Here is an 18,038-nt window from a genome sequence, read left to right on the forward strand (position 1 = left end):
TTAGCTGTTTTTTTTAAACAGTTGATATTAGCTACAGCCATTTGTCAGAACTTCTCAGACTAACTCCACTAAATACAAATTCAATTCTGTTTGATACTCAGAAAGCAAGCACTTCTTTGGTTTCCATCACTTTACAGGAAAGTTTAGGGATTTCTCTAAAAATAGTTCACCCTTTTCTAGTTTTGCACACTAGGTCCTTGAAGATCCTATACACGGTTTGTAGTGAAGTTGCTATCACAGATGGAATATTCACCTGTCAGTCTGTAGCCAACTGTATTCAACAGACCTCATTCAATTCCTATCATTGTAGTGCAGTACAAACAGCCATAACAGCCTCCAGCACTACCGAAAGAAAACCATTAGCCAAGCTCAAGGAAGAAATGTGTTCTCTAAAGCAACAGAAAAGCTCTACAATTTTGGGGCTCTGGAGGCTCCTTTATGACTCTGTGGAAACACATTGAAGGCATGGTGATCAAAAGCAACACACTATTAAAATATATCATGCATGGCTCATAAGAACAAAACAGCTTATTAAGTTACCACGGTTATGACCTGCACAAGACTATACCAGATGGCATGTCAACAGAGGTGGAAAAAGGTTCACGAGGCCACACCCCTAGCAGAAGAGCTATAGGCAACGGCTTCTGAGAAAAGGAAAAAGTTTTCTTCAGGAACAAGCTCCTTGATAGGTTACCTAAATAGTCATCACAAAACCCATGTACATAGGGTAACAATATTTACCTTGTGCATGCATATGTAAGTATTAAAACAATAATTATAGAATAAGGGAATATGAGTTTGAGATGGGAATGTAACTGGGGAAAATGACAGAAGTTGAAGGGGAGAAGAATGGGTAGAAATTATGCAAATATAGTATACTTATGTACAAAATTCTCAAAAAATAGTTCATGAATAAAAATAAATAAAATTTGGATAATAACTAACTTTAAGTTCTCTCTCTCTCTCTCTCTCTCTCTCTCTCTCTCTCTCTCTCACACACACACACACACACACACACACACACACACACACACACACACACACAGAGTATTTCTAATTGAACCTAGGCCCTCATTCATGGGAGTCAAACACTCTCCCACTGAGCTACAGCCCCAGCCCAAATTCTTACTGTTTGTTACAATATTTTTGGTTAAGAGGTTAGTTCTTTAAGGCCAGAGTACCTGGAATTTACTGACTGTCTATAACACGTCAAGCACTAGTAACAATTTTTTCTCATCCTAATAAACACTACTGCAAAATAAGAATCCCCTTTGAGAACCTGAGCACCACACAAGCGGAGGAGCATTGGAGGGCGCGCACACAGCTAAGGACTGAGAGGCCCACAGGGAGCTGGGGAAGTTTAGAGGCAGTTTGCCTAGCATGCATCAGGTGCTGTGTTCAATCCTCAGCCCATTTTGTAATTTTAATAAAAATAGTATTGCTCTTTTACTTAAATTTGCATATAAATTGACTGTATATCAAGTCTGTGGTGAACATTTAACTGAGAATGAAAAAAGTTTTATTTATGGAATCTGTTGGGAGATAAGATAGGAAAAGAAGATCCATATTTACTTATCACATGTAATCTATTACATGTGCACATACATTAGCTACAAAACAGACTTGTTAAACTGAGCATGAGTAGATCATCTTAAAAGGGAAATATATGACATTTAAACAGCATGAAATGGAGGCAGTCTCCCTGTATTTTTGTTATAGAAAAAGTTTGGACCTGAAGTAAATATGTATTTATAAATGATTTTGAAGCTGCAGGTAGATTTTATAAATGGCAGAATGTATGTTTCCTATAAATTTTCATGAGTTCTGGCACTTCCAAAATTATAGACATGATGAAAAATTTTATTGTGACTGACAGAATAATATTGCTATAATAAAAATTTCCTGTCAACTTGTTCTTTCCTGAAATGCCTGGAGTGTTTCAGTTTAGGTATCACATTAAAATATGTGATGAAGAAAAGAAATGGATCTGTGTGGTCCCATTTTTATACCAAGAACGACAGAATGGTGCCCGAATTAGGTGCAGGCAGAGGTTTGTTTGTATAATTGTATAAAGCGATTGTTTGAAATGTTTTAATTATGCCATGTCTTGCATTAAAGCTTTTCTGTAAGCAATTCTCACCATGTCAGATTAAAACTCAACAGAATCTTTCCCCAACTTCTCCTCCTTGCCTGTCCTTTGTCCTTTCCTGTTAACTTCTAGTGCACTGGTTCTAACTTTCCTAACACTGTGACCCTTTAATATAACTCTTCACGTTCTGGTGACCCCAACCATAAAATTACTTCATTGCTACTTCATAACTGTAATTTTGCTATTGTTATGACTAGTAAAGTAAATATCTGATATGCAGGATATTGGATATGTGAACCTGTGCAAAGGTCCTCTGACACCCCCAAAGGGCTGTGACCCACAGGTTGAGAACCAGTGTTCTAGCATAGTAGATCAATTTCTTAACATTCAGCAGTTGAGTCTCTGGCTTCAATACTGTATGGCACTCTTGAAGACGATTTACTGTCTGTAATGTCCTGTGACTTTCTTTTTTTTTTTTTTTAAAGCACAACAGGATAATCTTCACTGAAACCCTTCCTCTTTGTTTTGTTTGATGAGTTTATTCTTTGTCTCTTGGTTCTTCCAATACTATGAGTTAGCACTGAGTGTCCCTCACATCACCAACCCTGGGTCACTCTTTCCTTCTATGCATCAATCTCTAGATATCAATACTTTTAATGATGATTCTCAAAAATGAATATCCATCAAAATAACAGCACCAAAAATGATAGGGCGTTGGGCTTTCCCTTCACTTAACTGCATCATCAGGCTCTGTAGGTGTAGAATATTAGAAGATGCATTTTTAAAGAACTATGGTAATTCTGGCAAGATAGCCATGACAGCAGGTGCTTCCCTAAGGATCTACAACTGCCCTCACTCCTTTCATCCTGGCAATTTCATGGCTTTTGGAACTATATATTATCACTAAGGTAATCATTTAGCACTTCTTGTTATAATAAGAAAAACCATCATTCTGCCACTGAGTTTGGCAAAGATCAAACAGCAGAGGGTTCTTACTGAAAGGCTTCTCAGAGTCATGTGCATGCTGCATGCCTCTGTGGTACTTGTCAAGGTACTTCGCCCATTAGAATGTGCTGTTTACACAGAACCATCTCCTACTTGCTACACACCACTGACAAGTTGATGTAAACCATTCTTCTATTTAAAACCCTTCAGTTATCTTTGGATTACAAAGCATTTAAGGCCTTGCTGCAGTGTTGGGGGAAAACTCATGGAATTATAAATACTGGGCAAGTACACTACCACTGAACAACATTTCCAACCCCATTTAAGCCTTGTAAGATATGGCTAGAGTCTTTGTCACGCTTCCTCTTCTACTATATGATGAAGGGTATAAGTTTTGGAGTCAGACATACTCAGTTTTGAATAATGCTTAGCCATGGTAAGTATTTTATATCCTGTAAGTTCAATTTGCTGATAAATGAAAGATCCTGTTGCCCCGTCGGGAAGGGCTATCCAGAAGAGTGCAGGCTGGCTTTCTTCAAGCATTATGTGGCCTGCAGGGAACAGCTGCTTTAAGATTTGAGTATAGATCATTGCCAAACGAACAGTTCTCATAAGTGAATATCTAAACTATCTTGAACCTTGGTTTGTTATAGATCTGAGACGTTCTGGAATAACTACCTACTACCGTAGTCAATGACCCTGTGCTACCGAGCACTGAAGTACAGCAGCTCCAAAATGAGATGCTCTGCACCACATCTGAAAACATTATCACACAAATGGTGCTGGCTGTCTTAGTAACTTTAAAAGACTGACTATATGTTGGAATGTAAGACATGTAAAATAACATGTAGTTTGCATTGTTTTGCCACTGAAAACACTGCTAGAAAACAAACATTTCAACAACTGCTCTTGGCTAAGTATCTCTAAGAAATCCTTTTGATACACAACAGATGAGGCTCTAAGCTCTTGAAGATCTGATGTCTTTTTAACCCTCTCATAGACACTCCACACTTTGGGCAGTTAACTAGAGTGACTGAATTTAGATTCACTTTAAACTTAGGGCATCAAAGTCATCTAAGTAAAATGTTTTCCTTTCCTTAGATCCTAAAGAATTATGTTTGAATTATAGTTCTTGATAGAACAGATTTCTATCTTCTAGAAGAACTGAGTTTTCCTAAGTTATTTTCATATAAAAATAGACTATTTGATTCAGACTCCAGCATTGGCGAACACCATCACACTTGAGTTCTTTTAAACTCATGATCAACACTAAGCTGGTAACATACACTAATTTTTTAAGCCATCATAATTTAGTCAGAGGAAGAAAAAAAGAGACAGAGATGTGAAAAAAGAGTGTCTACTCAAGCATAGAGAACAAATGTTTTCTAAAAGCTAGTGCTGAGACATTTAGTAATATTGATGCTAATGACTATGAATAAGAAAACAGCCACAGAACTAGAAATAACTTTCAAAGATTTAGTAATAAGGATATTAAAAAAACTTACCTCATTGCCACGTTGCTGCCATCAATCACCACTGGTCTCAGATTTTCACCATCATCTGTCACAACCTCTTGCATTGGAGATTCAGACCTCTGAGATTCCAGGGATGAGGTTTCTCGCATTACACTGTTAACAGTACTGACTGACTGGTCAGCTTCACTCTTATTTCCAAGTTTGACAAGTTCTCCCAGTATATCGTTGATTAAAGCATCAGTACCAAGCTTGTTTAGCACGAGCTGAACCTGTTCTTCGGAATAACCTAACTTAAGTGCAAACTCCAGCTTTGTTTGGTATTCTCGGACCACATCAGGAGGTTTCTTCACTTCCCCGGATGGAGGCTGGGACTCTTCTGGTTTAAAGTCTTGCAAAATGTCACTGTGTTTGAGTGGGTGAGGCTCCAGGCAGGGAGACCGACACAACTGTCTGTGAGTCTTGGGCAATAAGCCCGGCTCTGCTGAAAGGCTCCGCCGTTGTTCTGACTCATGCTCAGAACTCGTGCTCTCTTCAGAGTCACCAGAGCTCACATTCTCCTCAGACACCTCTTTTTCTCCCGTTGCTGTATCCATTGTTGGCTTCTCTCCCATAGGCCAAGGCACAGCTGCACTTACCTGTGGGTCAGTGCTCTCCATATAAAGGTGGCCAAGGTCATGCCCCAGGTGATCCTTTAAGCCCATGAAGCTGTTCCGTGCACCTGACTCCACTTTGCTGCTCTTCCTGTATTCTTGAATGCAAAGCACCCCGTATTCCTAGAAAAAAAATGTAAAATATGTATCATATTTGCTGTTTGACTCTTGTCTCGGTGAACAAGTCAGGGCTGCCAAACCACTGAATGCCTGCTTTGTATTCTGTCTGCAGCCTCTCCTCACTCACAGCAAATTTGCCAAAACCTCTTCACACGAGTTACTCCAAGGCAACAAAGGAAACACAAAAATCAAACTCTAGTATTTACAAAGATGTGTTGGTTTGTTCTGTCTGTCTGTCTGTCTGTCTCTGTCTCTCTCTCTGTTGTGTATGTAGATGTGTAACAAAGAATAAGAGTTCATGAACTTGGACAGGATGGAGGCACATGGAAGGAGTTGGGCAGAGATGGGGAGAGGCAATGACAGAAATATAGTACACATGTGAAAGTCTCAAAAAATAAGTTAATTTAGATATTGAAGTGCAGAGGTACCCATTCTAAAATGGTCAATAAGGAGTTGAGTAATAGCAAAGCTAATCACATCCTCTGCCCAGGCATTTGCTGTATGCCTAGGACACCAACAACTGGGACACCGAGACATGAAGATGGTGTGTTTCAGATCAGCTTGGACTACATAGTGAGTTCTAAGTCAGCTGGTGTTACAGAGACCCTGTTCAAGAAGAAAAGAAAAAAGGCTAATCACCTTCCATGTTGGGGAGAATATATTTTTTCATTAATAATTATGATGTTGCGAATACTGAACATTTAACTAAAGGATACTTTTAAATATTGTGATCCTTTATTAAGTGGCAGACGTTGTAGTCTATTTCATTAACGAAAAAAGGTCTTGTCTATATACATTTATTGAGAGCAGTGAAATTAAATACTCTATATAAAATTTGAGGCTAACAGGTACACTGTCCTCTCAGCGCCTTAGTTCTTATGATGGGAAGTATTTTTGTATAGCATCAGGCTATGTAGTGACTGTGGCCATGCCACCCTGAGTGTGTCTGGTCTCAGGTTAACAACACACCTACATTTCGCTAAAACCTCAGCTTTCCTTCATTTCCCCTGCAGGAATATTTTTGCTATTTAAAATGGTTCTGTTGTTATACTATTTTTTCTTAAGACCTAGTGGAATTTATTTCTCTACTAGGGATAGGTCAGAAAAGCAGTGTTATTTCACTTTATACTATATTACGAGGACTCAATCAACAGCAGGAGTTTGCTGATTAAGGCAATAATTCTGGTATTCTACCATTAATTAACAAGTCAGGGACAGCTAAACATTAGGCTGTCATAAAATACCTAATAATATAATAAAGAAAATTAGAGAAACACTTTCTTTTAAACTGAAGCTCTTCAACAAAATATATATACCAGAAGAAAGCTATTATATCAACATTAAAATAAAATGCTGGTTTTCTGTGAAATTTGAATAAACCCACTACAGGATCAAATACTTCTACACAGTGTAATGAACTTTATTAACTATGATAAATACAACATGCAATCTTTAAAAACACAAATTTTCAATATTTCCTTGGGGTAGAAGTCCTACACATTTCTGTAGGAGTTTCTTCAGGGTTTGCTCTTTGAGAATGGCCTGAATAGCACTGTTCTAATACAGCACTTGCTGAAGAAACACCCAATTTCCGAGATCCTGGGTACCCCACTGATAAAGAGCATCTGCTTCATTACGAAGCTGTGTCCATTTCAACTTCTTCTATTACTATGGATACGCATGGCCCAATTACTTAGAATTATGGGACTTTGAAAGTACAACTGCACACCCTGTAATTTATTAACTACAGTAATGTACTAACACCATAATGCAAGTAATAGATCACAACAGCATCCTAATAATGGGATACAGTTAAAAGAGAGTCTACACTGTGGCCTTAGTAGAGCTCCCACCAAAAGTATCTTAAACAAGAAAAATCTATTGGAAGCTGGGCTGCCTGGCAACCAGAAGATGGTTGCTAAGCTGCACTCCTTTAACATGCCATCATGAATGCTAGCACAGTGAAAGAATAATTTGGTATGAACAAAAGCCCATAAAAGAGACTGGGACTTAAGTGCGTCTGGTTTACCCCCAGAGAACAATGCAGCTGCCAAGCCAATCTGGAAGCTCCGGCATCATTGTTCTGGAAACCCCACAATCTGTTCTGACTGCAGGAAGTGCATTTAGTGGGAAATATTTTTGATCTCCCCTGAAAAGTTTGGGTTCTGCAGTAGTGCTGTTGTGAGATAATTCATGATAATGACTTGCTGACCAAATTGCTGAGTTGAACTAGGGACTATTATTTAATACTGAGCAGTTTTATATTTTTGAGCTAGGGGATCTGTATCAGGCATGATAAATACCCATGGAAAAAAACATTAGGTTGAAATCTTCTGATAGAAGGATATGTAGATTTTCTTATTTTTCACTTTTCAAAGTGACAAACCCAGATACTGTAAAGTTTGAAACAAAGAGCATTTCAATCAATTCTAGCTCCCTTTCAGTCTAGTATTTCCTTCTAGTCCCAGTGGTAGTTCCTGAATCTGTTTCCTATGTACTTTACCACATAGCTATAGTTACAAGGCAGGGGAAATGGAAGTTTGGTTGTTTTTATAATATTAAATCATTTAATAGTTTTTATAGCAATATAAGTAGCAAACACTAATATTCAATTTGAGACAATTCATGTCATTTGTACATGATATTTAAATAACACTGCACAATAGTTTTTCAATAATATTCAATAGCGTTTTTCAATGTTAAAAATAAATGCAGGCATGGCCTAGAGTTTAGATTAGCATTTGAAATAACTTGATTTGTATTGATTGAAATGGTAATGATTTGGATTTTAAAACTTCAATCTGTAGAACACTTCTGATCAAGTTGTAGTTAATAAAAAATTGCCTTGACTTAATATGGCACTTAAAAACAATGCAGAACTTGACACTATCTTAAAGTTATTCATTAAAAATGTAAATATTAGCCCAAAGATTTAAAAAGAGACACAATAGTAGTAGTAGAATATACAAAGCTTACAAGGAGTTAACATACAGAGCTTTACAGAATAAAGAACTCCATGGTGTTTACATCTGTTTAGCATTTTAACAATGGCTACTAAGTTTTCAAAAGAAAAGGACTTCACAGAATGTGTTACTTATCATATGCAATAATATTTTTTTCTTAGTTTCTAAACCATTCATGGTTTAGACTTGTTAAGTTTTGTATTATTCAGTCAAATCCAAGCTTATGTAAATAGTCATAAAACTCAAATAAATATCAACTAGTAGGGTAATTTTCCTCCCTTCATGCCGAAGCGGAGTCAACGCATCACACAGAAAGTAGAGTAGTTTATACTCCCAGAGTTACTGGAAAACTCTGAGAAGAAACTGTAAACTTTGTATCACAAAGTCATTCTACATGGGGGCTTGTACATTACACAAGAATATAGTAAACATAGGTATTGGGTAAAAGTCATCTCCAGTTTTAAAAATTCATAGATTACTTCTGGATATTATATCAGAAACTCACTTTCTTCTTGATAAAAACTATCTAAAATTTAAATAATAGTATTTGTTGAAAAAGAATGAATTGGGCTAATTTTATAGATGATAATAAAGAGTAACAGTTTCAGTTGTCAAAAAATAACTCTGTAGTGGCTACATGCAGCTTTTAGGACATGAAGGGTACTGATCTGAAACATTGCATATACTGGAATTCCTCTATTTAGTGAAAAGATTTTTTTTTTTTAAAGTTTTCAATTGATAACTTGACTAACAACTCACCTCAAACCAGGTAAAGCTTGTTTTTAGCATTCTAAAACATTACAGTAATCAGGAATATTAGATCATAAATGTGTTACATCAAATTATTTGGTTGTAAAGTTACAAAGACATGAAGTAGGTTCTGGTTGCTATCCAAATGGTATACTATGAGAACAATGAAAATAAAATAATGAATATGTAATAAATACCTACTGTTATGGTCTTTGCGTATTTAATTACCATTGTATTTGAGCAAGCACTGTTTGCATCCCTCTAGCTAACAAAGGAAGGATGGTCCTTTGAACAGATTGGTTAATGTTCTGGGGCAACAGATGTCTACTGGAACTGCAGGAGACCAGCAACTGGTGGCCTGCCTATCTTCTAAAAACTTTCAATAGACTTATGCATATGTTCACACAATAGGGCATGTGGGAGAAACGAAAACTTCACTTTAACCCCTTAGGTTCTTTCTTTCCCTCCCAGCTGAGGGATGAAGCCTTTGTCTACTCCTCACTTGCCCATTACAGAACTCTTCATAGTAACTGCAATGGTATCTTCAATCTAACATCTGAAATTAACACAAGAGGAAAAAAAGGGGAGAGGAAATCAGTTCTATGCCAATACTGAAGTTGATGACAGGGCAACCGAATGCTTAATCATCATCTTTAAAATGAGCTGCTGGAAATATCTATCAGTATCAATCCATGTCTGCAAAGTAGACTCTTAACACATAAAAAAAAAAAAAAAAAAAAAAAAAAAAAAAATCTACCGAATCTGAGCATCATTTCAGAGGAACTAGCTATGGCAGTGATGCCTTCAGAAACAAGCATTTGACAAGATAAAAATCTAAATTTGTTGTTTAGCATGATATTAGAACTTTTTTTTATAACTTGTCTTAAGCTCCAAATGATTGTGTGTAATGTCCATGGCTTACAGGCACTCACTGAACTACAAGTAATTATCTGCAAAATACTCAGACATAAAAGTATAAAACTCCGTTTCACCGATATATTCTTACAGAAAGAACTAGACTCATTTAGTATACTGGCACTATCATTTTTCTTTTCTTTTGTGGTGCTTCCATCCTCCAGAGCTGAAATTATAACCTTCACAGCACAGTTAACTTCCAAAAGCACTGAGTAGCACAGATACTTACGTTAGCAGGAAAATACAAAGACATTGGTTTCTGTGGCAGCTTCAGCAGGCGCAACACAGTTTTAGCTGCAGACTTGCAGGCAGGCAAGAGGAACAATGAGTGGCTGAACAGATGGAATGGCAGTGTCTTTGCTTAACCTATTACCGAGTGGCACGACAGCCAATCACAGGCCAGAAAGCTCACAATTAGTCAGGCAGGCAGATGCAAGACAACCTCAGCACCCTGCGTCAGGTTGGTAGGTTTCTAAGATAAGCAAGTTGATGTCATTCTTGGGTCGGCCCCGGGCAGCATGTGCATTAACCGAGGGGTATGTGGCAACAATGGGCCATAGAAAGCTGACTAGTAGGCAGCTGCTCTATGAGCGCAGTCATTAGGGAGCAGGCTGCCAACAAGAAACACCTGGCTTGGGCAGGCTTCAGCCTTTCCTCCTTGTTTTTAATGCATGAAAACAAAGAAACCAATTATATTTCAAAGTTGTTCTAGAAGTTGCATGTTTCCCAAAAAGTTGAAGCTGTATATTAGTCTATTAGCGTTTCATTTTTCTTTGAGAGAGAAAGAAAATGAGGTGTGTCAAAGTAACAATTAACTATTGCATCGCTTTTTAATAAATGAGTTACTGGTGAAATGAGGCAGAAGGTTATAGTTCATCTATTTCTCTGGCTATAGAGGGAAATCTGTGCTTTAAAGGATTTGTGAGCTGGGCAGTGCTGGTGCTTGCCTTTAATGTGAGCACTCGAGAGGCAGAGGCAAGTGAATCTCTGAGTTCAAGGTCAGCCTGGTCTACCAGGTGAGCTCCAGGACAGCCAGAGCTACACAGAGAAACCCTTTCTTGAAAAAAAACCAAACCAAGCCAAACAAACAAACAAACAAAATTGTTAATGTGTTACAAGATAATAAAACTTATGAGTTTACAAATAGAATTAATTTTTAAAAGTTCTCTAGAAATGTGGTAAAATAAAATATTAGTTTGGTCTAAGTTTGTGAAAATGAGTGACAAAAAGTATACATTTAAACAAAACTAACTTCTACCGAAAATAATTGCACCAGACCAGCTGAGCTATGTCAAATAGCAACGTAAAACTCTCTTCTTACAGATACTGGTTAGCCATCCAATTAAGTAAAAACAAAACCTTTCATAACATACTCGCTAAAAGTGTATTTCATAAAATTTGAAAGTTGTAATACTCAAATTTGAATTCAGAATATGTTAATACTAAAAAGAACTGCTGGGATACTTTTGAAGGGCATCTAAAGTGTACTAAGTACCCTTAATCCACTTCTACGTTCCACAGGACGGTGGTGATGGTCCTACTTGCTAAGTACTGCACTGGCTATTATCTTGAGCGAGCTGGGATTATGAAAACATTTAATCCAAATGTTAACACCATAAGACAGTGTGGTATTTCCTTACCGAAAAAACTTTGTGATGTAGACTACACTTTTGTGTACTACAGAAGCAATGCATACATGTGTATGTGCACACATGCACAGCCACACATGCGCGCTCCTTTTTCACTAAAGTACAGATAAAACTCCAGTGTAGGCCATGAACTATTGACTTACACAGAGACTTTTTAAAAAATTGTATGATCTTAGACTTGAAAGACACAAAACTAAAGTACCCCAAACAACATAAGTTGGCTTCTCTTTTCACACATAAATAGCAGTAATTCACAGTGGGACCGTTTGCAAGGACTTAGGAAAAGAAAGTTCTGGTTTAGAACTTCTGCCCTTGTCCTTTTCACATTCACTCAAGCACAAATCAGATTTTTCTCTATTTACAAAATGAAAAATCTATTTCATACACTTAAAAATTTCAGCTATCTCACCAAAAACATTCGCCATGCTCACTAAAAACTTGAAATTTGTTTCCAGCAGGAAAAGATATAGCAAGGTATTGTAGGCCATCATGTCTACGGATATTTTCCCTCAGTAGAACTTAATGTTTTACTGAATTGCGCATGCGCGCGCGCGTGTGTGTGCGCGCGCGTGTGTGTGTGTGTGTGTCAGAGAGAGAGAGAGAGAGAGAGAGAGAGAGAGAGAGAGAGAGAGAGAGAGAGAGAGAGAGAGAGAGGCTGTGTGAGTGTGGAGGTCAGATAGGCTAGGCTTGCTCTTTCCTTCTGCTGTGGAGGCCCCAGTGATCAGATCCGGGTTGTCAGTCAGGCTTTGCAAGCTCCTTTATCCACTAAGCCCAGTTTCAATATTTTTGAAGAAAACACAACTGCTAGGTTCCAGATGTCCCATTAATAGCTGAAGTGAGAGCTATAATTTTTCTGCCAAGCATTGTAGTGATGTAGCAGAAGCAGTTAAACCTCTGGTCTGATTTCATTAGTCAAGTGAAAATCAAGATAAAATGTCTCTATCCTTGTCACAGTTTATTGCACATTACTATGTCAAGTACACAATGCAAAGCCTCACTTTGGGGTGAGCACATGTGTATCACAGAAATGACAAAAATTAGAATTTATCTCTGTCTCCTTCCATTCCCACAGCTTTTTTAAAAATTCTGAAAGCAGTAAGGCCTACTAGATCAGATAAAAATGATGAACAGGGCATATCTCTATGCAAAGTAATTACAACCACAACCAAAACCCAAGTAATAAAGTCCTGGCTAGAAGACATGGTGAGAACAGTACTTAAGTATTTATATTACGGCCTTTTCCATTTGTTTGTAAAAGAAAACTACCTAAACTACCTAGCCTGAATGGACAGCCACTCTCCTCTTTGTCTTCTCCATTTCTTTATCACTTGCTACCATAGTTACTACTTTAAAGCTTTAATTCTAGAGGAGGAGGAGCCACAAAGAAGGGAAACTACCCAGAGCGCAGCAGGCGCCTGATCTACAGCACTGGATTAAGCTTTTTGCAAGCAGCAAATAAAGGCAGTGATCTGAAAAAGCTAATCAAATCCTGCTGCGATATTTAGACCCTCTCAGTTGCTAGTATTGGATAATGTTAAGCACATTAAAACATCTGTAGGTGAAAAGGGCCCAGTCTGGCATTTTTAGTCACATAGGCTGCCTCCTCCACCTCCCACTGCAGGAAAAATACAAACAGTGGTACCTCATGAGTTCTGTTTGGGTCACTGCAGAAAATGACTAGAAACAAAACAAAATAACCAAAGGAAAAGGAGCCAGCATAGCTTTTGGTGTTCCCTACAATTTGTCAATGCAAAGGGTGGATCTAACATCTGAAAATCAGGCCTTGTACAGGTTCTGAGGCAGGGAAATGAGACAAATGTGCTTTGAGGCTGTTTGGCACCGAGGCTCTTGGCCAGAGGTGATTCAAACTGACTTTGTTATCTTTCCCTTAACGCGTTACTTTTCTCTTTTAAAACACAAGTACTCTTGATCCTCCACAGCAGTGTTGTGGGAGATTATTATATCAAAATTCCCCAATTGTGCCTCCAAAGGTTACTAGATAAAGTCTTAGCCAAAACTTGTTATTTCTCAGGGTTTAAATAAATGAACTAACCAGCCCCCCCCCCCCAAAAAAAAAGATAAATGGTGTACAAACAGAAACTGGGTATTAACAGCCACATCTGAGTTTTCCTATTAGGAAGGCATGAGATTGTCCATACATGAAACTATTATTCTGAGTGTCATTTGAACTGTTGCGCCACAACACTGAGCATACCGACTATATGAACTAACTGCAAATTACCACATAGTATATCAGTTAAAAGAAAGGCACAGGATCAACTGTGTCAAGAGCTGATAAATATCAATTTTGTATGCTGATTCTAAAACATTCTGAAGAAATATACGCTTTCCTAAGCTCTTTTGCCCAGTGAAAACCAGAAGAGGAGGCAGACCATGAAAATGTCAAACACGTTTGGATCTGGCCCTGAGTATAAACCATCCAAAAAGATAACAAAGTATACCTTTGTATTCACCATCAACTATGAGAAGAAAATGAACTGTAATGAGACCTTCCTGTTAAAGTAAATCTTCAAATATAAGTGATTTTGTATTAATAATAAATACTGTGCTGTTTTAATAATAAAAACATCTTTCCCAATCCATACCAAGAATGAAATATCAAAAATCTTTAGTATAAGACCTATTTGCTCCTAAAAACACCACAATATACCAACAGTAAATAAAAGTAGAAAGAAAAAAAAAAAAGGAATAACAAACAAGGTGTGGTGACTTATACCTGTTATTATAGCACTCAGAAGGTAAAATGCTGAGTTCAAGGCTGACCTGTGCTTTGCAATGAGATGATGTTTCAACACATAAGCAAACAACACAATAAGAAATAATTAATGCATATTAATTTAATCTTTATCCACAGGAAAAACAGACTTAAAAGAAAATTTCAAAAGCTTACGGGCTTACACTGGCTAGTTTTATGTCCCCTTGATACAGGCAAGAGTCATTTGAGAGACGGGAATCTCTTGAGAAAATGCCCCCATAAGATCAGGCTGTAGGCAAGCCTGAAGGGCATTTTCTCAATTAGTGGCTGATGGGGGAGCGCCCAGACCACTGTGGGTGGTGCCATTCCTGGGCTGGTGGCCTTGGGTTAAGAACGCTTGTTGAGCAAGTCATGGAGTAAACCAGTAAGCAGCACCCCTCCATGGCTCTGCATCAGGTCCTGCCTCCAGGCTCCTGCCTGGTTTGAGTTCCTGCCTTGACTTCCTTCAATGCACTGTGGATTGGGTTATGTAAACCAAACAAACCCTCTCCTCTCCAAGTTGCTTTGGTCATACTATTTCATCACAGCAATAGTAACCCTGACGAAAGCAAGGATCAATGAAAGAACTCAACATTTAAACGTTTTCGAAGGCCAAAGATCAGGACAGAACCCAGGGTTCAACTTGTCAGGTTTCTAGAACGCTTTCATCTGATGATTCTGGGCTGGCTATTCAAATTCCTGAGACAGTCTCACAAGTGCAGTTTGGGGTCATATGTTCATCCTTTTACCAAATTAGTGTGGCCAGAGGTATGTGGGGCCGTGACTGGTAGTTCCCTCAGAACTACAGGGAGTGGGCTGAGAGTTATCTGACGAAGTGTTAGTGATAATATTAAATCAAAATGATAACCCATGGTTCAAGTTAATTTTTAGGTTTCTAAAACAAATAAACATGCAACACATGTTCAGCCTTGGAAAACAGCACTGATTTGCTTTCCCATCTGAGCTGTGTCATGGCTCCCCCCTATTAAAGGACTCTGAAATGCCATAATAGTGCAGTCTAGAACGGTGGGGTCATGCCCATTTCTCAGCTGCTTCATTCATTTAAGGTCATTTAAGTTAAGTTCTAATCAAATCCCTCTTCTCAACTCTGTCCTCACAGACATGAATAACCTCCAGGCAGGCAAAGCACACCCTCCCCTCAGGCTCAGAAGACTTGTCTCTTAGCTTATCTTCCTAGGTGTCTTCCTGACAAAGCATTTCCAATGACATCATTCTCAGGCTAAACAGAGAAGTAGCTTCTAATCACAAGTTGCTAATTGTCTTTGTTTTCAAGACTCTGTCTATGACTTGGGCTTCCTCTGGCCCATAATCTTATTTCTCCTTTCACTTATATAGGAAAGAGACAGCAAAAGCAAAGGTAAATATGTTTAAAGAGCTGCCTAATGTGTTCTCTTTACTTATCCTGATCACATCTGTCATTCTACGTCAAATCCAAGGCTCACTTTACATAAGATCATAGACTAGTGCTTAGTGATCCCCAGTCCCGTTGAACTTCTATAACGTGAGTGGTCTACACTGTACTTATTTATGGACCAGATGAGCTTCCTGAGAGCAGGATTATTCTTTCTTCAGTTACTCTTTTGTACAAATGACTTAGCATGTAGCAGTGTGCTTACACCTGAAGACCCCTCAGTAAAAATGCAATCACAAAAAAATAGGCCCTTGCCAATCTGAATACAAAATGCTACCCTGTAAGAGTTTCTCTCTATGTGACAGAGTGAACATGTCAAAGCAGAGTTTCTGATGATGCTGACACCCAAGGAAGCCACGACTCCAAGTCCCGCATGCTCACCTGGCTTCACAGTTATGCAGCCTCCAATGGCGTAACAATGCAGCCTCTGTTTTTTTGTTTTTGTTTTTGTTTTTTTTTTTTGTGGAGTACAACTTACCTGATCATTAAGTCTATGAGGAGGAGGTCTTGGAGAGGCAAAGTCCAGTTTCCTACTCTACATGCATGTCTATTATTCTTTTGTGTTAATTAATTCCACATGGCAAACTGATTAAAGCTGCTTGGTGAAATAGGCTACAAAGAACAATCGTAACTATATCACAATTAAAGGCGGTTCCATCATTAGATCAATCTTATAGATCTAATGACGTCTGTCCATAGCACTCATACAATCTAGAATCCACCAGGGTCTTAGACAGTATCTTCCACAGACAATGGGACAGGACTGCATTTCTTGTGGGAGAAAATGGTTCAGGGTTCTCTAATTGTTTGCAGGAACTTTTTATGACAAAGCGACAATGAATCACAAGAACCCATTGTAATTTCCTTCTTGAAAATTCTTTTAGGCCTGTAATTTGTAACACCAGCTTTCCTCTAAACTGAGCGTGTCCTAGGTGCCTTGCACTAGGATGCCGCAGCCTCAGAGTGTGCCCCGTCACAGCATAGTGTGTATGGAGGGGCGCGCAGGGGAGGTGACAAGGGACTGAACTAAGGCCAGGGAAGGCAGTATTAAAGGGCAGTGCCTCTGAGAACTTGACACTGCATTCGAATCAGACAAGAATCCTGAAGATTCTGAGTTAGGAAGTCCACATTTAACACACTCATAGAGGCCCTGGGTCCCCAGGTTGTAGGTCACAGAAAGAATTTGACCTTTATTCTGAGGTAAGAAACCATGGGAGGGGTTTGATAGAGGGGGACTAGGCCAGTCCCCTCTTGTAAACGTGGGGCTTACTTCTTTACTCCATGTTCCGTTGATCTCTGTTTCTGTACCTGGGCTATAAATGAAGAGCTATAGGTTATAACAGGCCGGGTACACTGTAAGAGCAAGTCCTTTACTGCTAACACTTTCCCTCGGTTCCGCATTCAGATCCTGGCCACAGCTTTATGTACATTCTTCCAGATATGTATTAGTTATTTTGACAGAATTTTCAGCCAAACGCTGTTGAGACTTTGCTGGGGACCTTGCAGCAGCACCTCTTTAGGGAGCCCGCTGGTGTCACTGACTCCTGTGGTGCGGAGCAGGCTCACTGATGAGAGTCCACTCTAGCTCGCTTTCAGAGTCTTTTATGGGGTCATAGATTGCTCAAGAAACTTGTCTTAAAATATGCTTCTGGTTTGTTTTTTGCTACTGAGATACTGAAATATAAGAGAATATTTCTTTCTCTTTTATTTTCTGACTAGCTATTGCTGAGTCTTAGTGGACATGAAGCTTTAGTGAACCGCGAGTCAACTTGTCCTTTAGTACTTCCCCAGGGCTATTGAATGTTCTTGGTCTACATGAGAATGTAAAGGAATCACAGTGCCCTTCCAACCAACTTTTATATCTGCACCATAACTTTTAACTAATCATAGCAGTATTAAAGAACAGTGTGTGTGTGTGTGAGTGTGTGTGTGTGAGTGTGTGTGTGTGTGAGTGTGTGTGTGTGTGTGTGTGTGAGTGTGTGTGTGTGAGTGTGTGAGAGTGTGTGAGTGTGTGTGTGTGTGTGTGTGTGAGTACTTGTGCACATGCATGAGTATGTCCTGACCCATATATACTGTAAGAGGAATGACTGGGTTTTTAAATGCTACATATGATATGAAAATATAGCCACAAATATGCACACATTTGGTGGAAGATTACGTTTACTAACAATTCACCAAGAGAGAACACATGTGTGTTTGTCTATCTACTTACTCACGTAAAAATAAAGGCATATATTAGGGTTATTTTAAAAATTAATGATCAAACCCATAGAATTGTGTCAGATGCATAATATC

At 38.5% G+C, this 18,038-nt stretch overlaps 1 protein-coding gene across 2 annotated transcripts in view; it reads right to left on the reverse strand.

The window, feature by feature from the left end:
* The window catches only part of Zc3h12c (zinc finger CCCH-type containing 12C), a 51,256-nt gene that overhangs the window by 23,539 nt on the left and 9,679 nt on the right, over positions 1–18,038 (reverse strand). The window contains exons 1-2 of one of the 2 annotated variants that reach the window (XM_051156445.1): positions 10,137–10,935; positions 4,540–5,282 (exon numbers count right to left, since the gene is read on the reverse strand). In XM_051156445.1, coding sequence (XP_051012402.1) covers positions 4,540–5,282; positions 10,137–10,160 — 767 coding nt within the window. In that variant the 5' untranslated portion in view covers positions 10,161–10,935. Of the gene's footprint in view, positions 1–4,539; positions 5,283–10,136; positions 10,936–18,038 lie in introns of those variants that run through there. The other variant, XM_051156446.1, reaches the window with a different exon arrangement.

This window comes from Acomys russatus, chromosome 14 (assembly GCF_903995435.1).
Source record: "Acomys russatus chromosome 14, mAcoRus1.1, whole genome shotgun sequence".
Lineage (NCBI taxonomy): Eukaryota > Metazoa > Chordata > Mammalia > Rodentia > Muridae > Acomys > Acomys russatus.